The sequence below is a fragment of the Thalassophryne amazonica genome, chromosome 8 (genome assembly GCF_902500255.1).
Source record: "Thalassophryne amazonica chromosome 8, fThaAma1.1, whole genome shotgun sequence".
Lineage (NCBI taxonomy): Eukaryota > Metazoa > Chordata > Actinopteri > Batrachoidiformes > Batrachoididae > Thalassophryne > Thalassophryne amazonica.
The window spans coordinates 69,940,537-69,964,867 of NC_047110.1; the positions used below are offsets into that span (position 1 = coordinate 69,940,537).

Here is a 24,331-nt window from a genome sequence, read left to right on the forward strand (position 1 = left end):
ATGTTGTTTGTATTTGGTCCAGAGTTTAGACACAGCTGACTGTGAACAACCAACATCTTTTGTAACATTGCGTGATGATTTACCCTCTTTTAAGAGTTTGATAATCCTGTCCTTTGTTTCAGTTGACATCTCTCGTGTTGGAGCCATGATTCATGTCAGTCCACTTGGTGCAACAGCTCTCCAAGGTGTGTTCACTCCTTTTTAGATGCAGACTAACGAGCAGATCTGATTTGATGCAGGTGTTAGTTTTGGGGATGAAAATTTACAGAGTGATTCCATAATTTATTCCTCAGAATTGAGTGATTCCATATTTTTTTCCCTCTGCTTGGTCTAAAAAAGTAACCGTTACTGTGCCACAATTTTTTTTTCCTGATTTCTTATAGTGTTTCTTAAAGCCAGAAAGTTGCCATTTGAAATGACTTTAGTTTTGTGTCATGTCTGTGATCTGCTTTTTTTTCTACAAAATTAAACAACTGAATGAACATCCTCCGAGGCCGGTGATTCCATAATTTTTGCCAGGGGTTGTAGATGTTGCACATGTCCAAGACAAACCTTAACGTCCGCTTTAGGGAGTATCGGGAAAAAGGAACTCTTTCTGTTAATTTACGCAACTTCATTTATATTTAATAAATATGCATATGTGAAAACATGCACATATTTGAAGTCTTACAGTCAAAAAAGTCGTTAAATTAAATATTTAGTATCCGCTTTACCCCAGAGGGACGCCGGTGCAAAATGAAATTACAGAATTACCACATTATTCGGAGCACGAGAAGGCAGCATAACTAACCCCCCGCCTGCGTGAAGCTAGCTGCAGTGTTTACCAGCCAGGCAACGAAATGTGCGATAATGCTCATACCGTTACCTTTTTAAATATTAGTTTGTGACTGTATAGATATATTTTTAAGTTTGGCGACACCGGCGGTTTACGCTTGGTGTTATGAGCGACACACGGAGGTCAGACGTGCAGTGGGCAGCCGACTGTCGTGTCCGATTCTCACAAAGCTGCTGGTGCTTTGAAAGCTGCCTGATGATGTTGTAGCATCGGTAAGATCGAAAACGACTGAAGAAATATAATGTGTAGGTGGAACAGTGGAAGTCACGTCCGAGATAAAGAGCCACTTGCTGCAATGCAGTTGACCTAGCTTAAGTGGCTTTAGCCTTGCTAGCCCTAATCCAGGTAACTAGCTGATGTTAGCTGTTATAGGCTAGTAGTTAGTTAGCATTCATTAGGTGAAGCCGACGCTCTAACTTGGTTAACTCCCGTATCTAATATAGCTAGCTTAGTAGTTAGCATGCAAACAGGGAAGAATCTATGCATAGTGTCAGCAACATATGCCATGTCATGTAAAGCTCTTCAGGTGACCGCGACAGGTAACAGCCACTAAGCCACACGTGTTTATATGTTTGTTCACAGATCATCTTAAAAGTGAAGCATGCCTGGGAAATTAAAGGCCAAAATTGTGGCAGGGCGCCACTTGCCTGTGATGGACAGAGCTAGTGATCTCACTGATGCTTTTGTGGAGGTGGGTGAAGGTGCTTCAAGAACAACAAATCCTGTCATTCTTTATCAAAGTAATAAATAACTTGTCTAACATTTCATTAGGTCAAATTTGGTAACACAACATTCAAAACGGGTGTCTGTCCAAAGTCCCTCAACCCGCAGTGGAACTCTGAGTGGTTCAAATTTGAGGTAAGATGGGTTTGAGGTCTTTATTATTTACTTATTGTACCCTGTCGCATAGAAATATCTGTCTGAAGCTCTACTCCCTGTAACTTATAGATTTGAGACACGATTACTAAATTTACAGCAGGGATGCATGCATCCCTTCAAGGTCTAGGTCATGTTTGATGATGAGTGACCTTGACATAATATTGAAAGGTCACAGAGCTAAAATTACTGTCTCTGCATGATGAAGAAGACTGTTTTCTCAATAACTTTCTAAGGATTTCAGACAGGTTTATGGAATTTGAAGCAAACATGGATCCCTTCAAAGTCAAGGCCAACTTCAGTGATGACTGGCCTTGACCTAATTTTGAAGGTCATGGGGCCAAAATAGCCGCAGCGCTGTATTGGCATGGAGAAACCTACTCATCTATGTTTTTGTTATCAAGCCCTACGCTATTACCAACACAAGGAATGACAAAACTCATGCTTTTACTTTCTGGGCATGAAAAATTTTAATTACTTTAAGATATACTATGTGAAATAAAAGTTCGGTCAAGTAGCCATAGCTTTTTATTTTATTTATTTTTACTAACAAAATCATGTCTCTGACATTAAATCAATGAACCTTCAATTCCTTAAATGATATTACATTAATTCAGCCTTTAATTAATGTTTCCCTGTGTTATATATATCCTGTTTCATTAGGATTTTAACATGTTCACAGAAGTTAAGAGACCATTCCAAGCTGTGTTTAATCTATGTAGTTTCTAAATTCTTTTCTTATTTATCTCTGCTTGCTTTGGGCTTCTTCCTCTCTCTTACTTACTAGGTCGACGATGAAGACTTGCAGGATGAGCCCTTACAAATTACAGTGTTGGACCATGACACTTACAGTGCTAATGATGCCATCGGGAAGGTTTACATTGACATTGACCCACTACTGTGCAGTGAGGCTGCTTCTGTTATCTCTGGCTGGCTTCCCATCTATGACACCATCCACGGTACAGGAATCAACTTGTGACCATAATAATCACAAAATATATGTTCCAGACTATACAGTTCCTTATGGAAAGGCATTTCTCTCCACTATTTTCTGTCAGGTATCCGAGGGGAAATCAATATCATCGTGAAAGTGGAGCTCTTCAATGATTTGAACCGTTTCAGACAGTCCTCCTGTGGGGTCAAGTTCTTCTGCAGTAAGCTTTAAAATGACATTTCTTTTCTTACAGTATAGTTTATTCACATATACGTATATGAGCTTAAATTTCCAACTATAGAATGCAGGATGACAGTACAGACTGAATAGTAGCAATGTCCACAAAGTAATACAGAAATAGATGGAATTTTTGTAAGCTTACGCTTTGATGGCACACAACAATATATTAAATATGAAATAACAACAATAAAAAAACAGCTGATCATAGTTTCAAAACCCTATTTGATAACTTGATTTTAATTTTCATTTTATTTGTTGATTACTTTTAAAATAGGTTAAACATCCCTCTTGATTATATCTCTAATAAATGTTCGAAAGCGATGTCAGATTTTTGTCTTATTATATTGTTCAGAACACCTTTCTCAGTAATTATTTTCACTCCTTTAATGTATTCTGTTTTGTAGGAGATCTTTTAGTTTCATAAAATCTATATTGTATCCTGTTAACATTTATAGTACATTCTCCTCTAGGGATCTCCTGTCAATCCCCTTTCACACCGGGGGTGCTCCCTGTTGCTCCCAGTTGCGCCGTGTGTTATGATGACGCCGCTTGGAAGCAACTCAGTGCCGAGACGATGCAGCTCGGCGCCACAACAGCGCGAGGGGCGCAAAGGAGGAAGCAAGTCGGGCGCCAAAAAATTTAACCTGTTTAATTTTTTTGGCGTCCTGTACGCGACGCAGAAAGGAAGTGGTTCCAGCGCAAGTCGGAGCAAACAGGCGTAACTCGGGGCAAAGAGGCGTTACCCGGCGTGACTTGAAGCCAAATTATGATTCCTGCTGTATTCCATTGTTCCCGCAGTATAAATCACGCAGGATTGTTTTTATACCGTGTACTTAAAGGGTCCCTGCCACGCTATGACGTTTTTACATATTCTTGAAGAATAAAAAAAGTTTTTTCCACATGTTGTCTTTGTTTTTTTACCATAAAATTACACTGATCAAGTATTTAGACGTTTCATTACCCATCTGAGAATTTGAATTTACCGCCTCTTAAGTTGACCTACTTTTTCGCTGCGACGGATGTGATGTCATTCGAGTAGATGTCTCGCAGTGCGGCTGTTTACCAACACGGCAGACACAGACAGCGAAGGCATAGTGCGCCATTATAGTAAAGATTTAAGTGACATATCGATTGTTTTTGAAGAAGATGAGGACGTTTCTGATGAAAGGAAGCCACGGTAAAAATAATGGGCGGCTCCAGACGTGTATGTTCCAGCCGAATGCGACAGAAAGAGGATGAAACTGACAGCAGCAGCGTTGTGGAGGACGATATAAGCTGCTGAATGGTTTGTTCACTCACCACCTTTTCTTATAAACGATTATTTATTCCTGGCACGGTGTGTTTGTGTATGAAAAAAATATTTGAGCAGCACAGCGTGCTTAAACTCAGGAGTTTGTTCTAAAATCACTGAAAATAAAGTTTCTGTACATTCTGTATATATTTAATCATTTATAAGTCAGTTTCTTGTGATTGCTAATTCTTAACTTTTTATTCAAAGCAAATGATTGCAAATCTTTATCTGAAAAGCTGTAGACCCACATGGGATGGAGAAAAAGATTTCTAAATAAAAGAAAATTTTACTTCTATATCTGTTGTCAAATTTTATCAGGCATAATATTGTAGAAAAATGTTTATGCTAAATGGAGACTTTCCTGTCTAAAATACACATACAGAATATCTGTAATCATAAATTGTATCACATCTAATCTACTTTGAATGAACAGACATCTGAACAAAAAACAGGCTGTTCAGTTTACATGCATATGTATATTTGGAAAACAAAAATGTCAATGTTCTGTTTTTTTTTTTGTTTTTTTTCCAGGTGCTCATGTGAACACAGTCAGCTGATGCCACTCGTGATCGAGTCTCGTTGCAGGGAAATTTCTGCAGTCTTGGCAGAGATGCAACGTGGTGGTGAAAATCCTCAATGTGTCACACAGCTGGCGAGTTTCTCGATTGTGTGTTTGGATGCAGATGTCCTTAGAGTGGCACACTATGCCTACATGATGCTCCACAGTACGAGTCAGCAGATGAAATAGAAAGTTTCATTTACATGGTTTATAGAAAAAAGTAAAAAATATTCAAGTAGAAAAAGAATGAACTGTTGTTTTGAACATAAATCCATACTATTTTTTTGTTGCAGAAAGTATATCGCATATCGGCAATTTTTGCGGTTGTGCTGGGGACACTTGGACACATCACCATCATCCGACTACACTGGCTTCCAGTTTCCTCCTCTGGAGTGAGGGGTTGGGTTCATCGGTGGTACCTGGTCCGCTTGGCAGCATCAGCCTCAGCTTTGTCCCTTCACGTTGGCTGGTCATTGGAGGAGGATCATTGGTGGGGATTTCTGGTCGGTCTGGTGTTTTGCAGATCTGAAGAACCTTTTTTGCTGTCGCTCACATAGACTGAATAAAATGTTTTTTTAACAAATTGTAAAACACTTCTCATTTGAATGAAACATATGAGAAGGAGACTTGATCACGAGTGGCGTCAGCTGACTGTGTTCACATGAGCACCTGAAAAAAACAGAACATTGACATTTTTGTGTTTTCCAAATATACATATGCATGTAAACTGAACAGCCTGTTTTTTGTTCAGATGTCTGTTCATTCAAAGTAGATTAGATGTGATACAATTTATGATTACAGATATTCTGTATGTGTATTTTAGACAGGAAAGTCTCCATTTAGCATAAACATTTTTCTACAATATTATGCCTGATAAAATTTGACAACAGATAAAGTAAAATTTTCTTTTATTTAGAAATCTTTTTCCCCCATCCCATGTGGGTCTACAGCTTTTCAGATAAAGATTTGCAATCATTTGCTTTGAATAAAAAGTGAATAATTAGCAATCACAAGAAACTGACTTATAAATGATTAAATATATACAGAATGTACAGAAACTTTATTTTCATTGATTTTAGAACAAACTCCTGAGTTTAAGCACGCTGTGCTGCTCAAATATTTTTTTCATACACAAACACACCGTGCCAGGAATAAATGATCATTTATAAGAAAAGGTGGTGAGTGAACAAACCGTTCAGCAGCTTATATCGTCCTCCACAACGCTGCTGCTGTCAGTTTCATCCTCTTTCTGTCGCATTCGGCTGGAACATACACGGTTTGGAGCCGCCCATTATTTTTACCGTGGCTTCCTTTCATCAGAAACGTCCTCATCTTCTTCAAAAACAATCGATATGTCACTTAAATCTTTGCTATAATCGCGCACTGTGCCTTCGCTGTCCGTGTCTGCCGTGTTGGTAAACAGCCGCGCTGCGAGACATCTACTCGAATGACGTCACATCCGTCGCAGCGAAAAAGTAGGTCAACTCAGGCGGAAAATTCAAATTCTCAGATGAGTAACGAAACGTCTAAATCCTTGTTCAGTGTAATTTTATGGTAAAAAAAAAAAAACATGTAGAAAAAGCTTTTTTTATTCTTCAAGAATATGTAAAAACGTCATAGTGTGGCAGGGACACTTTAATGCAGTAAAAACTACATGCTGAAAAAAACGACCACAGAAAAAAAATGCTGATTGCAGCTCAGTTCCTTCTCTGTGTGGAGCTGTCAGGTGAAGAGACGCACTGAGAAACAGCTGCAGCTTCTTCTCACAAATGTGTTTAAATAAAATCCATAAAAGTCCTGCTCACAGACTGATTGCCAAAAATATCCAGTAAAAAGTTCGGACATCTCTAGTCCACTCATGGACGTTCGTTCACGCTCGCACATGTGAACAATTAAAAGAGGAAAAAAAAAAAACTGGCTGCAGGCATTAGTTCCTTGTTCTCTGCTCAAACTCTCACATCACAGTTAAAAAAAGGACGTAAGTCCTGAGACAGGACATGTCAACATCAAGTAGAACTCCAGACATCTCCACATTTGCTTAAGGATGGTTCACTCGCGTGCGCGTGCATCTCGCAGTCAAAGGAGGAAAGATAAACTATAACAGTACTCAGAGCGCAGCTCTGCACAAGAACAAATATAAAGTAGAAGAGAAGTCAGAGTGCACAGTCTGTCTGCAGCCAAACTGTGCACTCTGACTTCTCTGTGCAGAGAACCTGCAGGCTGCATTCACACCTCCTCTCTGCCCCCTGCTGCGCGCACCTGACACAGATATTCCTGCGTCGTCATGACACCACAGGAAGCAACTGGGAGCAGCCCCAGTGTGAACGGGGCTTTACAGAACAGATAAGAGGAATAAAAATGGATATTTTGATGCTGGAAGCTTTAGCCATGCCTCAATTGTTATTATTTTTTTTATCCCCCCAGCAGCTACTTCCAAAATGGAAAAATTAAAGGTCAATCCTGCATCACATATAAAATTGTTTCTATGCTGTTTTGTGTTTCCAACTTGAACATTATACTGTTCTACATCCATGATGCATACAGTGCCCTCAAAAAGTATTGCACCACTTGGAATTCCACACGTTAACTTGTTTATGCTATTTCAAATACAAAAAATAAAATTTTCTAAAATTATGCTCCTTAAACTCAAACTGAAAGCAAAGCTCCACAACATGATTTCAATTAATTAAAAATATACAAATCAAGATGATGGGTTGCATAAGTAATGGAACGCTGTGGTATAATATCTGTAAATCAGTTTTATTGCCATTTTTGGACATTGACAGTATTTGTAATACAGTGGCTTCCAAAAGTATTCAGCCCCTTGGTATTTCATGCATTTTAATTTGTTTGTGGCATTTCACATATCAAAACTAAATCCGGCTTCTCAATTTGAAAATTTCTAAAATTATCTTCCTTAGACTCAAACTGAAAACAAATCTCTGCAACTTGAAATTAATTAAAAATGTAAAAGCCAAGATGATTGGCTGCATACGTAATGGGCACCTTTGGTATAATACCTGTAAATGATCAAGTTAATTGCCAGTTTTCTTGAGACAAGTCAGGGGATGGATACATGAACATTTCCAAGTCACTGAATATGTTTTGGACTTTATTTACATCAGTTATGAAGAAATACAAACAGTATGGTACTCTATGGTAAGCCTGCATGGAGTAGACATTTCTCAAAATACTGAGTGACTGTGCAAGAAGGAGAAGAGTGAGGAAAGCCACCAAGACACCCAGACAACCCAGAAAAAGTTATAGGCTTCTGTGGCTGCGATGGGACAAATTGGGCAATAGTGCATGTTTTGCATTTTGTATCACCTTTTTTACAGCTTCATGATAAAGTGGTATAGAGGAGGATTTTCTTTCACCAAAACATCAAATCAGATGTACCTTCTTGCAAATTGTAGCTGAAGTTTCAGGTCTTCTTTTTAAGAAAATCCTGTTTTGTATTACTGTTTGTATTTCTTCATAATTTATGTAATTAAAGTCCAAGACATATTCAGTGACTTGGAAATGTTCATGTGTCCATCCCCTGACTTGTCTGAAGAAAACTGGCAATAAAACTGATTATTTGCAGGTATTATACCAAAGTGTTCCATTACTTATGCAACCTATCATCTTGGCTTTTATATTTTTAATTAATATTATGTCAAGTTGTAGAGATTTGCTTTCAGTTTGAGTTTAAGGAACATCATTTTAGAAATTCTAATTTTTTTGTATTTAAAATGGCGTTGACAAATTAAAATGTGTGAAATACCAAATGTTCCAATACTTTTGGAGGGGACTGTAGTCGTGAGGATTTATGGTGAATTCAACAGAATAAGCTACATATCAGCAAAATACCTTGGATTCTCCATTCTGTCCATGCTTATTTTGAAGAACCAGGGGCCCCATGTACAAAGACGTGCGTGGATTTCTGACACATGCTGACAAATGGCGCACACTAAAACCCAGAAACTGGTGTATGCACAAAAATATCCAGATGTATGCGCATGGTTCCAAGCACATTCCGTTTGTGCATCCCACTGAACGTGGAATTGAGTGCACATACAGACGTACCAAACTCCTCCCTCTCTCTATTTAAATGTGCATGTTCATGTAAATGGCCCCTTGGACGTGGGATTCCCCTCTGTCCGATCATTCCACATGAACACAGAAAATAAATTATGCAGAGTGTGAGCTACAGATGATGGAAATGATGTGGAGACATGTAGGGATAGTTTATTTGGTACCCTGTCGAACGGAATAAACATGAAGTGGAAATAAAGTTAGGTGGGAGCGTGTGTGTGTGTGAGGCTGTAAACGCTGTGGGCTCAGCGCAGCGCACATAAATTGAAGTTATAAAAAATGAGGTGCTTAGCGGCTGACAGTGTGTGACATTCGCTGTTTCGCAGTTGTGAACCTTGCGCCATCTTGCGGTCCGTGACTCACACAAGAGGTCAGTTTCAGCAGAGTTCCGGTGTCAGCTGCTCAGTCCTCACAGTGTAAACTAACCTTGTGAAGTATGGACAATAAGACAACATCGGAGCACAGCAGAAGTCCATCACAGTTGCTCTATGTCCTCTAGATAACCCTCTCAACTTAGGAGAACATGTCATCATAATTGTCTGTGAACTCGCTGGATCAATGTCATCCACATCCTCACTTTGCCATTGTTTACATGCGCTGTAAGATGGCCCCATGGTGCATTCTGGGAAGTGCAGGGGGCCACCAGGGGGATTATGGGAAACGTTAAAGTACCGAATTCACAACTTGACACACGCATTTATTGACAAATACTGAACACGGAGACAATTGGAGGGCTGTTAATTATGAAGCTCTGCAGCTCTGGTTTCATGATCAAGAAAAAACATTAATAATAATAACAAAAAACATTTGAATGTGCACATGCCCAAATGTGCCTGCGCTGGTTTTAGTTCAGAACGATTGTACAAATAAACTATTTACTCACTAAGCAGCCACCCATTGTGCACTGTGCCAGCTCCTAGGCTATTCCCAACCCAAATGCATTTGTACATCACATGATTTGAACATTGATGGAATGAAAATTTTTTACTATTAAAAAACAAATTCATCATGTGATGGCGCCTTTATAGCAATATGTGTGCAATTAATAGCTCCGATTACACTAGGGAAACCAGCTTTTGCTGCAGATTGTGCTTTAATGTTTGAATGTGATGTACCTGGATGGCATTTGGATGATTGCATCCCACCCAGCTGACATAGCTCGTCTCAAGGTTGACTGGCATACTCCTGACCGATCGGCCAGCTTCTGCTGGAATGCCCGTTGCCAGGAAGCCCAGTGTAGACAACCTCTGGCTCCTCGCCGTATTGCGCTCTGGGCCGGCCACAGTCCTGCGTGCAACTTCAGTAACAGTAGCCTTGATAATTGAAGTCAGATTATGAGCCAATTATCGTCATTTGCAAGTACATCCTCGCATTCGCTGAATACACTCTCACCTTGGATTGCACCATTTGGAAGGTCCTCTAACAATGCTAACACAGCCAATGTTAATGCGGTTTTCTTCATCACTTTGCGTATGCCTTTATATCCACACATATAATTGCAAACACATGGGTGTGCTAATTGTTCATAAGTGTGTCTCTGGTGTGCACGTCACTCTGATGACTTATTGTTTTCACACTATTAACAGTTTCCCAGCATCAGCTGTACGTGCCGGCAGTGGACCAATAGCTGTAGAAACATGCGTAGGCCAGCCATGAATTTGGCTTGGCACACAGCACAATTCTGTGGCCATTTCACTTTTGATACATCTGAATGGTAGTGTGGAGATGATGGCTAACACACGTGCAATGTAAATGTTTGTCTCTTATTGTATGCTAGCTACATCTATTCCACGTTGCTACCGGGCAGTAATGGTTCACGGATTTGTGGAAGAACTTGTTGTGAATGAAGATCCAGAGTACCAGTGGATTGACCGTATTCGAACTCCTCGGGCCTCCAACGAGGCTCGTCAAAGGCTCATCTCTCTCATGTCTGGTAAGGAATGCTCTCACGTTGATGTAAATTAAAATTTTGTTCTCCCTGTTTTGTTCTTCTAATGAGTGCTTTTGTTTTGTCTTATTTAGGAGAGCTACAGAGGAAGATTGGGCTTAAGGTCCTAGAAATGGGTGGGAATGCTGTGGTGGGCTATCTGCAGTGTTTTGACCTGGAGGGAGAATCAGGCCTGGTTGTGCGGGCTATAGGTACCGCCTGTACACTGGAAAAACTCAGCTCTGGAAGTGCCCCCAACACCAACACTCACATTCACCCTAACACAGCACCTGCTTCCAATGCCTGCAATTCCCCTTCTAAAGATGGAAAGGAGTGAGTATGAAACAACACAAGCATGGACCCTGTCTCTTTCGTGCACAAGTTTCACAGGACTTAGGATGTGCAATGGTGGGCGTTGTGTTGCATGAAACTGAGTGTGTGTGGAAGTTATGATAAGGCTGTGTGTAATCTAGCATTTACTCCTGTGTGTGTCTCAGCATTTTTAATTCGCCTTTGCAGTTTGTGTGTCTATTATGTCACATGTATTACACCATGAAAGTAACAGCACACAACATATCCTGAGACACACACATGTACAGTACACACACAGTCATCCTCAATGCCCCTTGTCTGCTCTTTTAGACTGCTCTTGCATGGCATTCTACTATCCTGCATGTTCTAGTGCTTCATCTTTTAGTAAGTATCCAGTATGTGTCTTTTCTGATCAGCCTCGCCTTTACTTTCTGCTGTTCTTATCATGGCTGGTTTATATAATTTTTTTTCTTTTTCCTGTCAGAAGAGCATGGCGTCTCTCCCCCCCCAAAAGAAAAATGTGCTGCATCTGGGATTTGTTTCTCAGACATTGATAAACATCTATGAACAAGTTTGTACCAAAAGTACTCACCCTCAGCAGGCACATAGCTCATATGTGAAAGCAGATTAGACATTGTTTTTTGTTTTTGTTTTTTTTTGGAATAGATTTTGTGTGACATATCTGGTGAATGCAGACAGATTCTGATTGGTTGACTAAAAAGGTGATGCACTGTCAATACCAGTGCCTTTCTGAAAACTTCAGAGATTTTCAATTTAAATTCCTTGGGATGACGATACAAAAAAAATAAATAAAATAAAATATCAGAGCACTCTGAAAAAAGATGCTGTGTGCGTTGCTTTTTTCTGGGGTGGGGGAGGGACAGATAAGATATATGGACATCGACCGTTATACATCTGTACCAGCATGAGAATGTGCATGTTAGCGATGTCATTGCCTTTTGATGGAATAGTTTTGATTTTGTAACACATTCTTTGCATGAGATGTGATTAATTGGGGGGCGCACAGGAGTTTCATTTGGAGGATGAGTGAAGAGAAATAAAGGTGAACCTATTTTTTTTTAATACACATTATATGACAGTTACATTCAGTCAGATGATAATGCTGCACAGAAATGGTATATGAAAGGGATAATAAAAGAAATGGACATCTTCTGCCTTGAAAATTTAACGCATGGAGTGATTAAAACCCGAGGGCCCTATTTTACAGCCACAGCACCGCACGTCATTGCCCTACGTTCTTTGAGCAGCAGACGTAATTCTGCTCATTTGTGCATCCCATAGGCTTGTTGGCCTAAAATTGAGGCATTGACAAGCTTACTGCTAGTGGATCACTACTGAGAGGCAGCAGAAAGTGACTGTGGCAGGGTGCCACTTATCTGCCATGTTTATTTGCATAGCAGACTAGTAAATCCAACCGTTTGTACTTGTGAACCCATGCACATTTTATGCAGATGGTAAGAATAAATATTTGTTCCATCCAGCTTGTATAATATCACTTCCTCCAAAATAAAACCTCACCTTATGTTGGGAAAGTGTCGGTACACGGACCCACAACAGGGGGCGCAAATGAACGGACAATGGAGGAAGTCAAATAACAACACTTTACTGTTGTGAATGTGCACAACAAATACAACAGATTACAACAATAGACAAAAGTCAATTCACAAAGGTGTCGTGTGGGCAGGCTCGAAGATAGGAGACGCCTGTCCAAAGCAGAACTGGAACCACACGATTTCCTCCGCCACCAGACCCCGGGAATACTGGAGCCGCCAAGTCCCGAACTCCCAGGTGGCCACTGCCTCCGCGTGTCGGACCTGGTACTGCTGGCGAGGAACAAAAAGCAATTAAATGAGGGCGCGTTTGCACCCAGGAATCCGTATGGCAGGAAAGCTACCTCCACCTCTCGTTGGAAAAGTAGTCCACAATACAACGCACAAAGTTTACCAAAGAATACTGTCAAACAGTCAGCTGAGGTACGTTACCTTCCAGGTAGAACGATATCTCGGCAAAGAGGTGGAGGCGTCGTCCTGCTGATATTCCCCTGCTGATCAGATGATGGGTAACAGCTGTTGCAGGTGATGCGTGACAGCTGTCACCCTGGCTGCTCCTGTGAGGCGACTGCGCCCTCTCGTGCCTGAAGCCCGCACTTCAGGCAGGGCGCCCTCTGGTGGTGGGCCAGCAGTACCTCCTCTTCTGGCGGCCCACACAACACCTTATGCTTCATTTGGTGAAAGTTCCATATTTGAAACTCTTCAGTTGCCTTTGCACTGTGTACAATACTACCAAACAGGTATGCCCGGTGTATTTGGGTACCACAAAAAAAAAGTTAAGAACACCTAAAAGTCAAGATTTAGTCTTTACATATTAATTAACTGATAAAATGGGAACAGTGTGCATTTGCATCCTCACTGTAACCTTTTTTTTTTTAAATTCTGAGCAACATACACTCAACAAAAATATAAATGCAACACTTTTGGTTTTGCTCCCATTTTGTATGAGATGAACTCAAAGATCTAAAACTTGTTCCATATACACAATATCACCATTTCCCTCAGATATTGTTTACAAACCAGTCTAAATCTGTGATAGTGAGCACTTCTCCTTTGCTGAGATAATCCATCCCACCTCACAGGTGTGCCATATCAAGATGCTGATTAGACATCATGATTAGTGCACAGGTGTGCCTTAGACTGCCCACAATCAAAGGCCACTCTGAAAGGTGCAGTTTTATCACACAGCACAATGCCACAGATGTCGCAAGATTTGAGGGAGCGTGCAATTGGCATGCTGACAGCAGGAATGTCAACCAGAGCTGTTGCTCGTGTATTGAATGTTCATTTCTCTACCATAAGCCGTCTCCAAAGGCGTTTCAGAGAATTTGGCAGTACATCCAACCAGCCTCACAACCGCAGACCACGTGTAACCACACCAGCCCAGGACCTCCACATCCAGCATGTTCACCTCCATGATCGTCTGAGACCAGCCACTCGGACAGCTGCTGAAACAATCGGTTTGCATAACCAAAGAATTTCTGCACAAACTGTCAGAAACCGTCTCAGGGAAGCTCATCTGCATGCTCGTCGTCCTCATCGGGGTCTCGACCTGACTCCAGTTCGTCGTCGTAACCGACTTGAGTGGGCAAATGCTCACATTCGCTGGCGTTTGGCATGTTGGAGAGGTGTTCTCTTCACGGATGAATCCCGGTTCACACTGTCCAGGGCAGATGGCAGACAGCGTGTGTGGCGTCGTGTGGGTGAGCGGTTTTCTGATGTCAGTGTTGTGGATCGAGTGGCCCATGGTGGCGGTGGGGTTATGGTATGGGCAGGCGTCTGTTATGGACAAAGAACACAGGTGCATTTTATTGATGGCATTTTGAATGCACAGAGATACCGTGACGAGATCCTGAGGCCCATTGTTGTGCCATACATCCAAGAACATCACCTCATGTTGCAGCAGGATAATGCAAGGATCTGTACACAATTCTTGGAAGCTGAAAATGTCCCAGTTCTTGCATGGCCGGCATACTCACCGGACATGTCACCCATTGAGCATGTTTGGGATGCTCTGGACCGGTGTATACGACAGCGTGTACCAGTTCCTGCCAATATCCAGCAACTTCGCACAGCCATTGAAGAGGAGTGGACCTACATTCCACAGGCCACAGTTGACAACCTGATCAACTCTATGCGAAGGAGATGTGTTGCACTGCATGAGGCAAATGGTGGTCACACCAGATACTGACTGGTATCCCCCCCAATAAAACAAAACTGCACCTTTCAGAGTGGCCTTTTATTGTGGACAGTCTAAGGCACACCTGTGCACTAATCATGGTGTCTAATCAGCATCTTGATATGGCACACCTGTGAGGTGGGATGGATTATCTCAGCAAAGGAGAAGTGCTCACTATCACAGATTTAGACTGGTTTGTGAACAATATTTGAGGGAAATGGTGATATTGTGTATGTAGAAAAAGTTTTAGATCTTTGAGTTCATCTCATACAAAATGGGAGCAAAACCAAAAGTGTTGCGTTTATATTTTTGTTGACTGTAATTGAAGATTGGTGGCCCAGCGGTTAAGTATGCTTATCTACAGTGTGGTAGGTTCCCAGTTCAAGGCCACCCCTGCCCATTCACGATGTAATGTCGCATTACATCAGGAAGGAGATCCGTTGTAAAACTTATTCCAAATCAACATGCAGGTCCACCTCCGATTTGCCGTGGCGACCCCAAGTGAAAACAAGGGAGAAGCCAAAGGCACTTACGATTTGATTTATTTTACATTTTTATGCTATTTTAAAACTGGGGTCAACAACGCTGCTTCCAGAGTGCACCTGCCCTGCATGTTTTCCATCTGTACCTGCTGCAACCACAGCTGATTAGTCAACTCTTGTGTTTCTCAGTTCTTGATTGGCTGGACACATCTGACTTAGTTAATTAGCAGTGGTAGAGTGGGGAAAGCTGGAAACCATGCAAGGTAGATGATCTCTAGAATGAGAGTTGTTTGAAAAAACAAAACACCCTAGCTTTTTTTTTTAAACTCTCAAATATTTCATTTTTTATTGAGCTTGTGCAACATCAGTTATTAATGAATTTTTTTTTAGAAAATCGCATGCTGGCAAAGGCCAGGCTATGGGTGACCATGCTCCTAGGTGTGATCAAATGTGCGTTTGTGTTCGGTGTTTGATTACTATCAAGCCATGCTTGTGTGCATGCATGCGTGCGAGTCACATCATCAGCTGCCAACTATGCAGTTCCCTGCTGCTTACACATTGCTTGAAATGTAATAGTGTGTCAGAGAGCGGCAGTATCAGTAAATCCTCTGTTGACTGTTTTTATCCTCCCCTCATTTTTGTCTTCTCTTTTGGCTTTATTGCAGTGTTGTGATGGTGGTTGTTATTATGTCTTTTTTATTTCTGGGTTTGCTCTGTTTGGATTGGTACATTTCTCACTGCGTGTGTCCAAATCGGTCCTCTCTCTTCCTACTGTATGTACGTGCTGATTGGCCCAGGTCTCCCCTAGCCCACGGATGCCGCTCCACCCAGAACAGCCCAGTGCATTCAGCCTGCAGCTCCCAGAGACTGTCCCAGAACTTCTCCGTCTCTGTTCCCACACTCATCTTCACTGGTACGCAGAGACAGGGAAGAAAGCTGATGAGCCAGTAAGAGCAGTAGAGAAACAAACAGGAGCAGGTTGTGACCATCCTAATAAAGCAGAATAATATGTGTGGTGCTCAGTTGCATCGTTCTGAATTTTCATTGGCTTTTTGCACCAAAAATGACATAAGGTGCGATTGTTGCTCCGTGGAGCGGCCTGTGAGCTGTCCACATTCCTCTGACCTTTGCTTCACTCTACTGGGACACATGCTTCAGGTTATCATCCTCCTTTGGGTTTGACCTTCTTTATGCGTGTGTGTTTGTTTTTATTGTGTCAATTTCTTTAATTTAGTGTCCTTCATTATTTCTCTTCCCTGTCCTTTGCTTGCTTTTTGGTTCTCCAGCCACCTGTAGCACCTCAAACACACCTCACCCAAAACAAACAAGCTGCACATTTAAGAAGTCACCTTCCCGCCAGTGTAGGATGCAAACATCGAGCCACTCCTAACCACACACACACACACACACACACACACACACACAGTGAGGGGGGGTGACTGATGTGGCTGTGTGTGTCATGTTCTCCTGGCAGGCCGGTATTTGGTGAGGACCTCCCTTCGTCCTCTGGCCCGCCTACCCCTTTCAGAGCCCTTCACACATCCTCCTCCTCTCCTCCCCCCTTCTTTCCCTCCAAGCCATGCAGCCGCCAGTCCTCATCATCAGACACAGACCTCAGTATGACGCCCAAGACGGGTAAGACAATTGTCAGCCCTGCCCCTCTGCCATTTCATCCACCCCCACACACCTCACTGTGGTGCTACTGTGGTTGCTTTTATTAGTTATTGTTTGATTATTTTATCACAGTTCATTTGAAAGTAATTTTATTGTGCATTGTTTGTCGTGATTATCTGTGTCCCATCTTCCCCTGCCCACAGGGTCCTGGTGTGTCTTCATCAGAGATGAAGTAGATAAAAATATTTGCGCATTATATTTTGTGCGCATAATGGAATGAAGACACACTCGGCCTCTTTGTATAAGTTTCGCTTGCTGTTGTGACCTTTATTAGAAGCACTGTGTCTCATGAAGGGCTTATTGATCCAAGGTCACATCTTCATTATAAGTCATTATTGTTTAATGACTGAAGAAAAGGTACGTTCATTCAAACTCTGCTCCAAGGACACCTTATGAAGCAGACATCATATAGACATTTTAGCCCCCCCGGTTCCCCCTAGATCCACAGGAGGGGACAAGCAGTCAAGCCCACCTCTCCCTGTCATTTGTTTCTGCTCCCTGTTTACGTTTTACGTTTCTTTCACTGTCTGTCTCCTCACCTCTTCAGTGTACTTTTACCTGTCCTTTTCCATCCTGTTGCTCTTCTCACTCACTGTTTCATTTATGGTATCTTGCCTTCCTATCATGTCCTGTACATGTGTCTCAACACCTTTTTTCCTTCTCCATTTCATCCACTTAAATACTTTTGTTAACTGTACTTCAAAAGATGTACAACTTTGCGGACAAAAAGACATCTTTCATAGCTCCAGCCTGTGTACTTCATGGTTTATTGGTGTTCTGTTTTTTTTTAAATTATCATTTTTGTGTCTTCTTTTCACTTTAAATGTCCAAATTCTGATTTCAGCTCATTAAAAATGTGTATTTTCGAATTTTCTTTACTCTTCTCTGACAGTAATATGAATATCTTTGGGTTGTGAGCAAAGCAACAATTTGAGAAGTTCATCTTGAGTTTTGAGGAACACTGATTAATACGAGTATTTTCACCATATTATGATATGTTATGGACCAAACAACGAATGGATTAATCTAGAAAATATTCAACAGATTATTTGATAATGCAAATAATTCTTTGCTGCAACCCTATGAAATACGTTAGGATTTTATTTTTTGCATGTTTCTGTCTCTGGAACAGGCAAAGCTGTGTGTAAGGTTTCCTTCCATATTTTATTCCATGACTGCCTTTTAATTTTTGGCACTTTACATCCTGTTTTATCCTTGTCACAGATGTAGTAGTCAACTGAAAATACTATCTCTGCTGTCTCTTCTTGTACCACCTGTTCTTTTGTGCTTTTTCATTAATAAACTGTCAACTCGTCACTTCAGTTTTTTTTCCTCTCTCTCCTACATGCGTAGGATAAATTGGAAGTGATGACAAGAAAATTTTCATGGGCTGTGAGAACAGATGAAACAAAATATATAAGTGCAGCTTAGTGTTGCTGTTTCGATTTGACAAGTTATCCTGCAGTTACTCAGTGTCCCCACATCACCTTAAAGTGGGATAAAAGGATTTCTCTTTTGAAGGACTTTTTTTCTTTTATCTTGCATCTTTTGAAATATAGTCACGTCTTTTATTTCTACTTGCTGTTGTGTTTCTGCCTATTCTCCCCATTGCTCTGCCTGTATGTTGTCAATATCTTGTGTTTTGTCTGTGCTCCTTCTATTTGTTTCTGCTGGATAGAGAAGCCCCAGCCAATAAGAAGCAGGCCTGGGATCTTCTTCTGCCCCAGCTCCCCTATCCTCTCCACAGACAGTCTGTCCCTTCCTGGTTCTGGGTCAGTGGGCTGCGGTGACGGCTCTGACTCTAGAGCCACCACCCCGCCCCCTCCCTCTTCCATCCACTCACACTCCGTGCTGAGAAAGAGTGTGTCCTTCACTGAGGACCTGCTGCTGGCAGCCTATGGTATAGTAGGCCTGCTGTATGTGTGTGTGTGTGTGCGCGCGCACTGATCATCAAGTAACAGAGCCTTATGACAGCACAGTGTGAACGCCTCAGGAGTAACAGTGTCTGTGGGGTGGGTGTTTCTCACAACGCACTTTTGATTCTTGATGTGTCTGTTATTCACACTAACTGTAGTTGGTTAACAGCAGTACTCTTCACAGCTTCTTCCACTTGAGTTTATCAGACACATTAACTGAACATGCATGGCATAACTGCCTGTCTTGGAGTGAAAACTACTGAGTGATGCACTTCATTCATCATGTGGTTTCATGTGCTTGATAGGCATAACCAGTTACTATTTTAGATAAATTACTGAGGAAAGAAAATGGGAAGCGTAGATTAGCTTGAGGCTGAAAGTGCAGCAGGTATAGATAACGTTGGGATATAATCATCAACTAACTGCAATAAACTGTGTGCTAAAATTCAACAACTTAAGATGATCTACTCTTTGATCAGGAATGGGCAGTGGGGGCAGCGCTGGGAAGGAGGTGGGACCGCTGAAGACCCTGCTCAGACAGCAGACGCAAACAGCGCTTGAACAGAGGGTACGGTGACACACCCATTTGCACACCGCCTTAGAAACTGTCACTATGTGCTTTTCCCACAGCTCTGTTCTTTGATTATGATCTTGCAGAAATGTGTTTATAGGGGTTTGGTTTGTAGGTTAGATACAAACAGCTTTCCTTTGTCTCTCCACCTAATAGGTTTTAGTCCCCAGGAATGGGTTGTTTTTATTCCTCAAACACACTGGGGACAAACCTGTGATGTCATATAAGCAACACTTTTTGTTCTGTCCTCGTGTGTGTCTGAACCACAGTATAGCGTGGCATTATTGAGTTAATAGGTTTTACTCATTTCATTTTCTTTTATTTTTTGCTTTCCTACAATGGGTTTGTAATGTTATCTAGATTCAGAGCAACATAAACATATCCATCGTGCTTCTGTAGTCGTGTTAAAGACATTTTTTTCCACATCATGTTTTTCATGATAGTGAATGCACATTTCAAGTTCACATCCTAAAGGATGTGAACTTTATTTCTGCAATACGAGTATGCATAGAGAAGAATAGAATAGTCTTTATTGTCATTGTACTGGGGGGACAACAAAATTGGGGGTGGTCCCGCAGGGCTACTGTACACCACAAAAGAAACAAGACATCTTATACACCACAAAAATAGGTTTAAATATGAAATATGTACTGTGTACTAATACACATATATACAGTAGTGTTCAGAATAATAGTAGTGCTATGTGACTAAAAAGATTAATCCAGATTTTAAGTATATTTCTTATTGTTACATGGGAAACAAGGTACCAGTAGATTCAGTAGATTCTCACAAATCCAACAAGACCAAGCATTCATGATATGCACACTCTTAAGGCTATGAAATTGGGCTATTATGAATAAAGTACAGTTTAAAATGTGTTTGTAAACATTTAGGACAGTGATTGTGAACATGGGGGGGGGCAGTGAAGCTTTTGTTGTCTGTGCCGTTTTGAATTTTAGCAGATGTATCTGCTGTTAACGTGTAAAATTAATTTGTTTTGCTTTTGGGAAAAATGCATAGAAACAGTTACTACAGGGCAGAAAAAACAGGAAAATTTATATTTGGATTCATATATAGTAATAATGTGTTCCTAGAGCGATAGAGCTTTTCAGCATATTTGGTTATTATGAGATCTTGTATCTTTGGAAAAAAAATATAATTAGACTTTAATGTTTGTCATCTCTCACTTTGTATATATAGGAATTAAAGACACTCAGACATTAAAAAGATTGTCATATAAAATGTGATTAAATATGAATGGAATAATTATGACTGTTCACAAAATATGGTGAGCAGTAATCCACTGGAAAAAATCCAGTTTGGTTATGTGTAAATAATTCAGCTGGTTTCTGCTTGCAGGAATTCCCATTCTTCACCTTAACATCTTTCCCACCTGCTTTTCTGGTTCATCTTGGTGGAGTGGTCAGCGCACGCTCTGTCAAATTGCTGGACCGGATACACAACCCTGGTGAGTTGAATACACACAAACACCCGGTGTCCTTATGTACCTCATTCTGTGAAAATATTCAAGTATACACTTCCATCGATTGATGTGCGAGTGTCCCGTCTTGTTACATTTGGCTGTTTGGTAAAAGCTCCCATTAACCACTTGTATTGAGCAGTTTTTACTTTGTGTGGTCCTAGTCTAGTATTGTGAATCTGATTTACAGTTCTGTGTAAAGATCCGGGAAGCATGTGAAAGCTGCTCCTGGATATATTTCATGGCTTCAGTTTGGTAGCATTTAGTTTGGATAGTTTGTCACTTTTTTCCAAATGGTTTTTAGGGGCAACTTTCACTGTGTAGTTTAGCTGACTGGCTTTGTGTAATGTTTATAATGTGTCAGTCATGTGATAGCTGTCTGTGCTCCCAATGTTGTTGTGTGCTGCCCCCTGGAGGTGAGGTGCAGCTGTGATGCATGGCTCCAGTCTGTTGGCTGCTGCTTCTGTTGTGTGTTGTTTTTGGCTGCAGGTGGCGCTGTGTTGGCTTACACATGCTCTTTGGCCATGCCCCTCCCCCCTCCCCCTTCCCAGCAGGTTTCTTTTATTGTTGTGTCACAACCCCTATTATGTTATGGGGCATTTTCACACGAAAGGTTGCACACTTGTCTTTTCCTGAACAGTGACCATGGGAGCAGATAAAAGACATTTTTGCAAGTCAAGTTGGTATTATCAGAGTATCTGAAGGCTTATTGCCCAGCAGACTGCGCAGTACTCAGGACGCATGCACCAGTACGGGTATTATTCCGCTGGAAGCTGTCCTTTCCTGAACAAGCACATCCAGTGAAAGTGACGGTAGTTATGTTCATGAATGTCTGGTGCATGCATATGGAGGCTTGGGACACACACTGGCTTTTGATTTGACTACTTTGTGTTAAAAGAAATGTCCTTTCTTGAACATCTGTGTAACAACACGTGGGTTTGTTGTTGTTGTTTTTTTTTGTTGTTTTTTTTTTTTTTGCAACCGTTACTGTGAAAATGCCCTGTGTGACTTTGTGGTTAGGTATTAAGTGTTAACAGTGGAGTTAGTGTGTCTTTCACATGACGTTAGGTTAGTATAAAATTATTAATGTCTAACCTGTCGATGGTCCTTCTGGCGGAAGTCTGAGAATTTGGGGACGGGAAAAAACTATGCCCAGCAAAAGAGGAACATAATCCTCAGAGTTCAATCGAGTTAGACTGCTGCTGCACGCTTATTTATTTTGTCCCTCACGTTAACGTTTCTCTTTTCCTGAGGTAGGATTTGAAATCTGACCTGTGTGGCCTTTTGTCATCCCTTTTTCTGGTTGCTCTTCCCTTTTGGGATTGTTTTCTTCGGCCTGAATTTAGCTTCTTTGCACGGTCACTGCTACGTGCTGTCTGTCTTTGCGCAGTGACTGTGGAGTGCTGCTGATGTGTTGTGCTTGTTTGTTAGATTGTCTCTTCTTTTCTTTTTCCTCTCTTTTCTGTACTAACTGTGTGTTCTGGCCCAGCCTTGGGTAACACGCGCTCATACAAACTGCTAGACTGGAATAGTGTCACTGCAGGTATTTCCCCCCTTTTACTGTTCTCAGCCAATGGAGTGATGGCAGCTCAGTGCAGTGGAGGAGAATCTAAACAGTGGCCTTTTTGGGCAAGGTTGTGCACTATTACTGTGTACACAAAAGTAACTCTGACCAAACTGACCAACTGAACCAGCTTTCTCCTTAAAAAAAAAAGTGCTGAAAACTGAAAAATTGACTGAGCTGCCATTGTCCTCTCTGTAATGTGTGTGCGTGCTGAGCTGAGTTGAGCATGCGATGTCTCCCCACCCCACCTCATCCAGCCTGGCCTGGCCTTCCCCCATCCAGCTCATCCTGCTGCACTGAAGAGCTGCAGCTCTTCCCTAACGCTTTTCTTACACTTCCTGAATGTACACAGTGGTCACACCTCTCTAGACCCCAGAAGGTTTAGAAGGTTTGCCCTGTGCCATAGAGCCGGTGATCAGGCATGTGCATCCCTAACTTATGGGCCGTATTCATACTGATAGAAAAGGCAGGATGAATGGATGGAAGTCTGACAGGTAGGCTGATCAGACGGGGTGATGGATGCAGCTTAAGAAATTTAAAAACAAGTGGATCTGGACTGTTTGGTGGGGTGAAAGGAAGAAGGTGAGCTTTAGGGAATGAAGATATTTTGATAGTCCTTAGTGGTCTTTATAGTCAAAACTGGATTTTATGGACACTAGGGAATGAATATGGCCCTTCTCTGCCCATGAGCGTGCACACGATCATGAGCGTGCACGTTGTCGAGCCTGTGCCAGTGTGACATGCTGCTTTTGATTGAGAGGAACCCAATTGTGGTGGGCCTGTTGCCTGACCATCTGTCATCATTTATTCCTTCATTTGATCTGTTTCTTTTATTTTTTTCTCGTCCCATTCAGTCTTTTCTCATCACTCACCAAGCAACCGTGATTCTCTCTCTTTCTGGGCCTCCGTCAGCATGTAGCCCTCCCAGGGAGTCATGGGGTGCAGCTCAATACTCTTAATGTCGCTTCCTTCATGGCTTCTTTCTTGACTGATCCAGAAATGTCAAATTAGCGACAATCAAGTTTTACATGTGGCACCTTTTAGGCCAGTGTTTGTGAAATGGACTGTGGTGTTGAAGTAAAGCCTCATGAGACTATTGAAACTCACCCATGGTTTAGCCAAATATGATGAAGGCTGAATCTCTAAATTCTTGTCTTTACCTTGTTACCAGGGTAGGACGTGTAACTCTTTTTTATTTATTTATTTTTTTTTATATACCTAGTGGATTTCTTTCATCCTTTGCCTGTTTTACTAGTCATTAATGTTTTGCTAATAGACCATCACTGCCAAAATATACCGGTCTTCTTTCTGTCTGGTAGAAAGGAGACAGAAGAGAGAGAGAGAGAGACTGTCAGTCTGGTCTGCTATTGGGCACCTAATGAATGCAAATCAGATACAGTGCATCCAGAAAGTATTCACAGCGCAGCACTTTTTCTACATTTTATGTTAGTCTATTTCCAAAGTGGATGAAATTAATTTTTCCCCCCAAATTCTCATACAACACCCCGTAATAACAATGTGAAACGTTTTTTGATTTTTGCTAATCTTTTCCAAATGTCCCCCTGGGGTAAATTCAGTTGGTTGGCCATGATCTGGAAAGGCACACAGCTGCCTACATATAAAGGTCCCACAGTTGACAGTCAGAGCACAAACCAAGCATGAAGTCAAAGGAATTGTCTGCAGACCTCAGAGACAGGATTGTCTCGAAGCACAAATCTGGGGAAAGGTACAGAAACATTTCTGCTGCTTTGAAGGTCCCAGTGAGAACAGTGGCCTCCATCATCTGTAAATGGAAGAACGTTGGATCCACCAGGACTCTTCCTAGAGCTGGCCGCCCGTCTAA

General features: G+C 41.5%; 1 protein-coding gene across 14 annotated transcripts in view; it reads left to right on the forward strand.

The window, feature by feature from the left end:
- The first annotated feature begins 856 nt into the window (after positions 1 to 856).
- Positions 857 to 24,331, forward strand: part of c2cd5 (C2 calcium dependent domain containing 5) — a 56,217-nt gene continuing 32,742 nt past the window's right edge. For 8 of the 14 annotated variants that reach the window (XM_034176589.1, XM_034176590.1, XM_034176591.1 and 5 more), the window contains exons 1-11: positions 857 to 1,047; positions 1,418 to 1,526; positions 1,607 to 1,693; positions 2,499 to 2,670; positions 2,770 to 2,865; positions 10,590 to 10,745; positions 10,835 to 11,072; positions 16,758 to 16,918; positions 19,353 to 19,441; positions 20,804 to 20,912; positions 22,414 to 22,467. In XM_034176589.1, the coding sequence (XP_034032480.1) occupies positions 1,437 to 1,526; positions 1,607 to 1,693; positions 2,499 to 2,670; positions 2,770 to 2,865; positions 10,590 to 10,745; positions 10,835 to 11,072; positions 16,758 to 16,918; positions 19,353 to 19,441; positions 20,804 to 20,912; positions 22,414 to 22,467 (1,252 nt within the window). In that variant the 5' untranslated portion in view covers positions 857 to 1,047; positions 1,418 to 1,436. Of the gene's footprint in view, positions 1,048 to 1,417; positions 1,527 to 1,606; positions 1,694 to 2,498; positions 2,671 to 2,769; positions 2,866 to 10,589; positions 10,746 to 10,834; positions 11,073 to 16,080; positions 16,197 to 16,757; positions 16,919 to 19,352; positions 19,442 to 20,803; positions 20,913 to 22,413; positions 22,468 to 24,331 lie in introns of all 14 variants that reach the window. The other 6 variants (XM_034176594.1, XM_034176597.1, XM_034176602.1 and 3 more) reach the window with 3 other exon arrangements.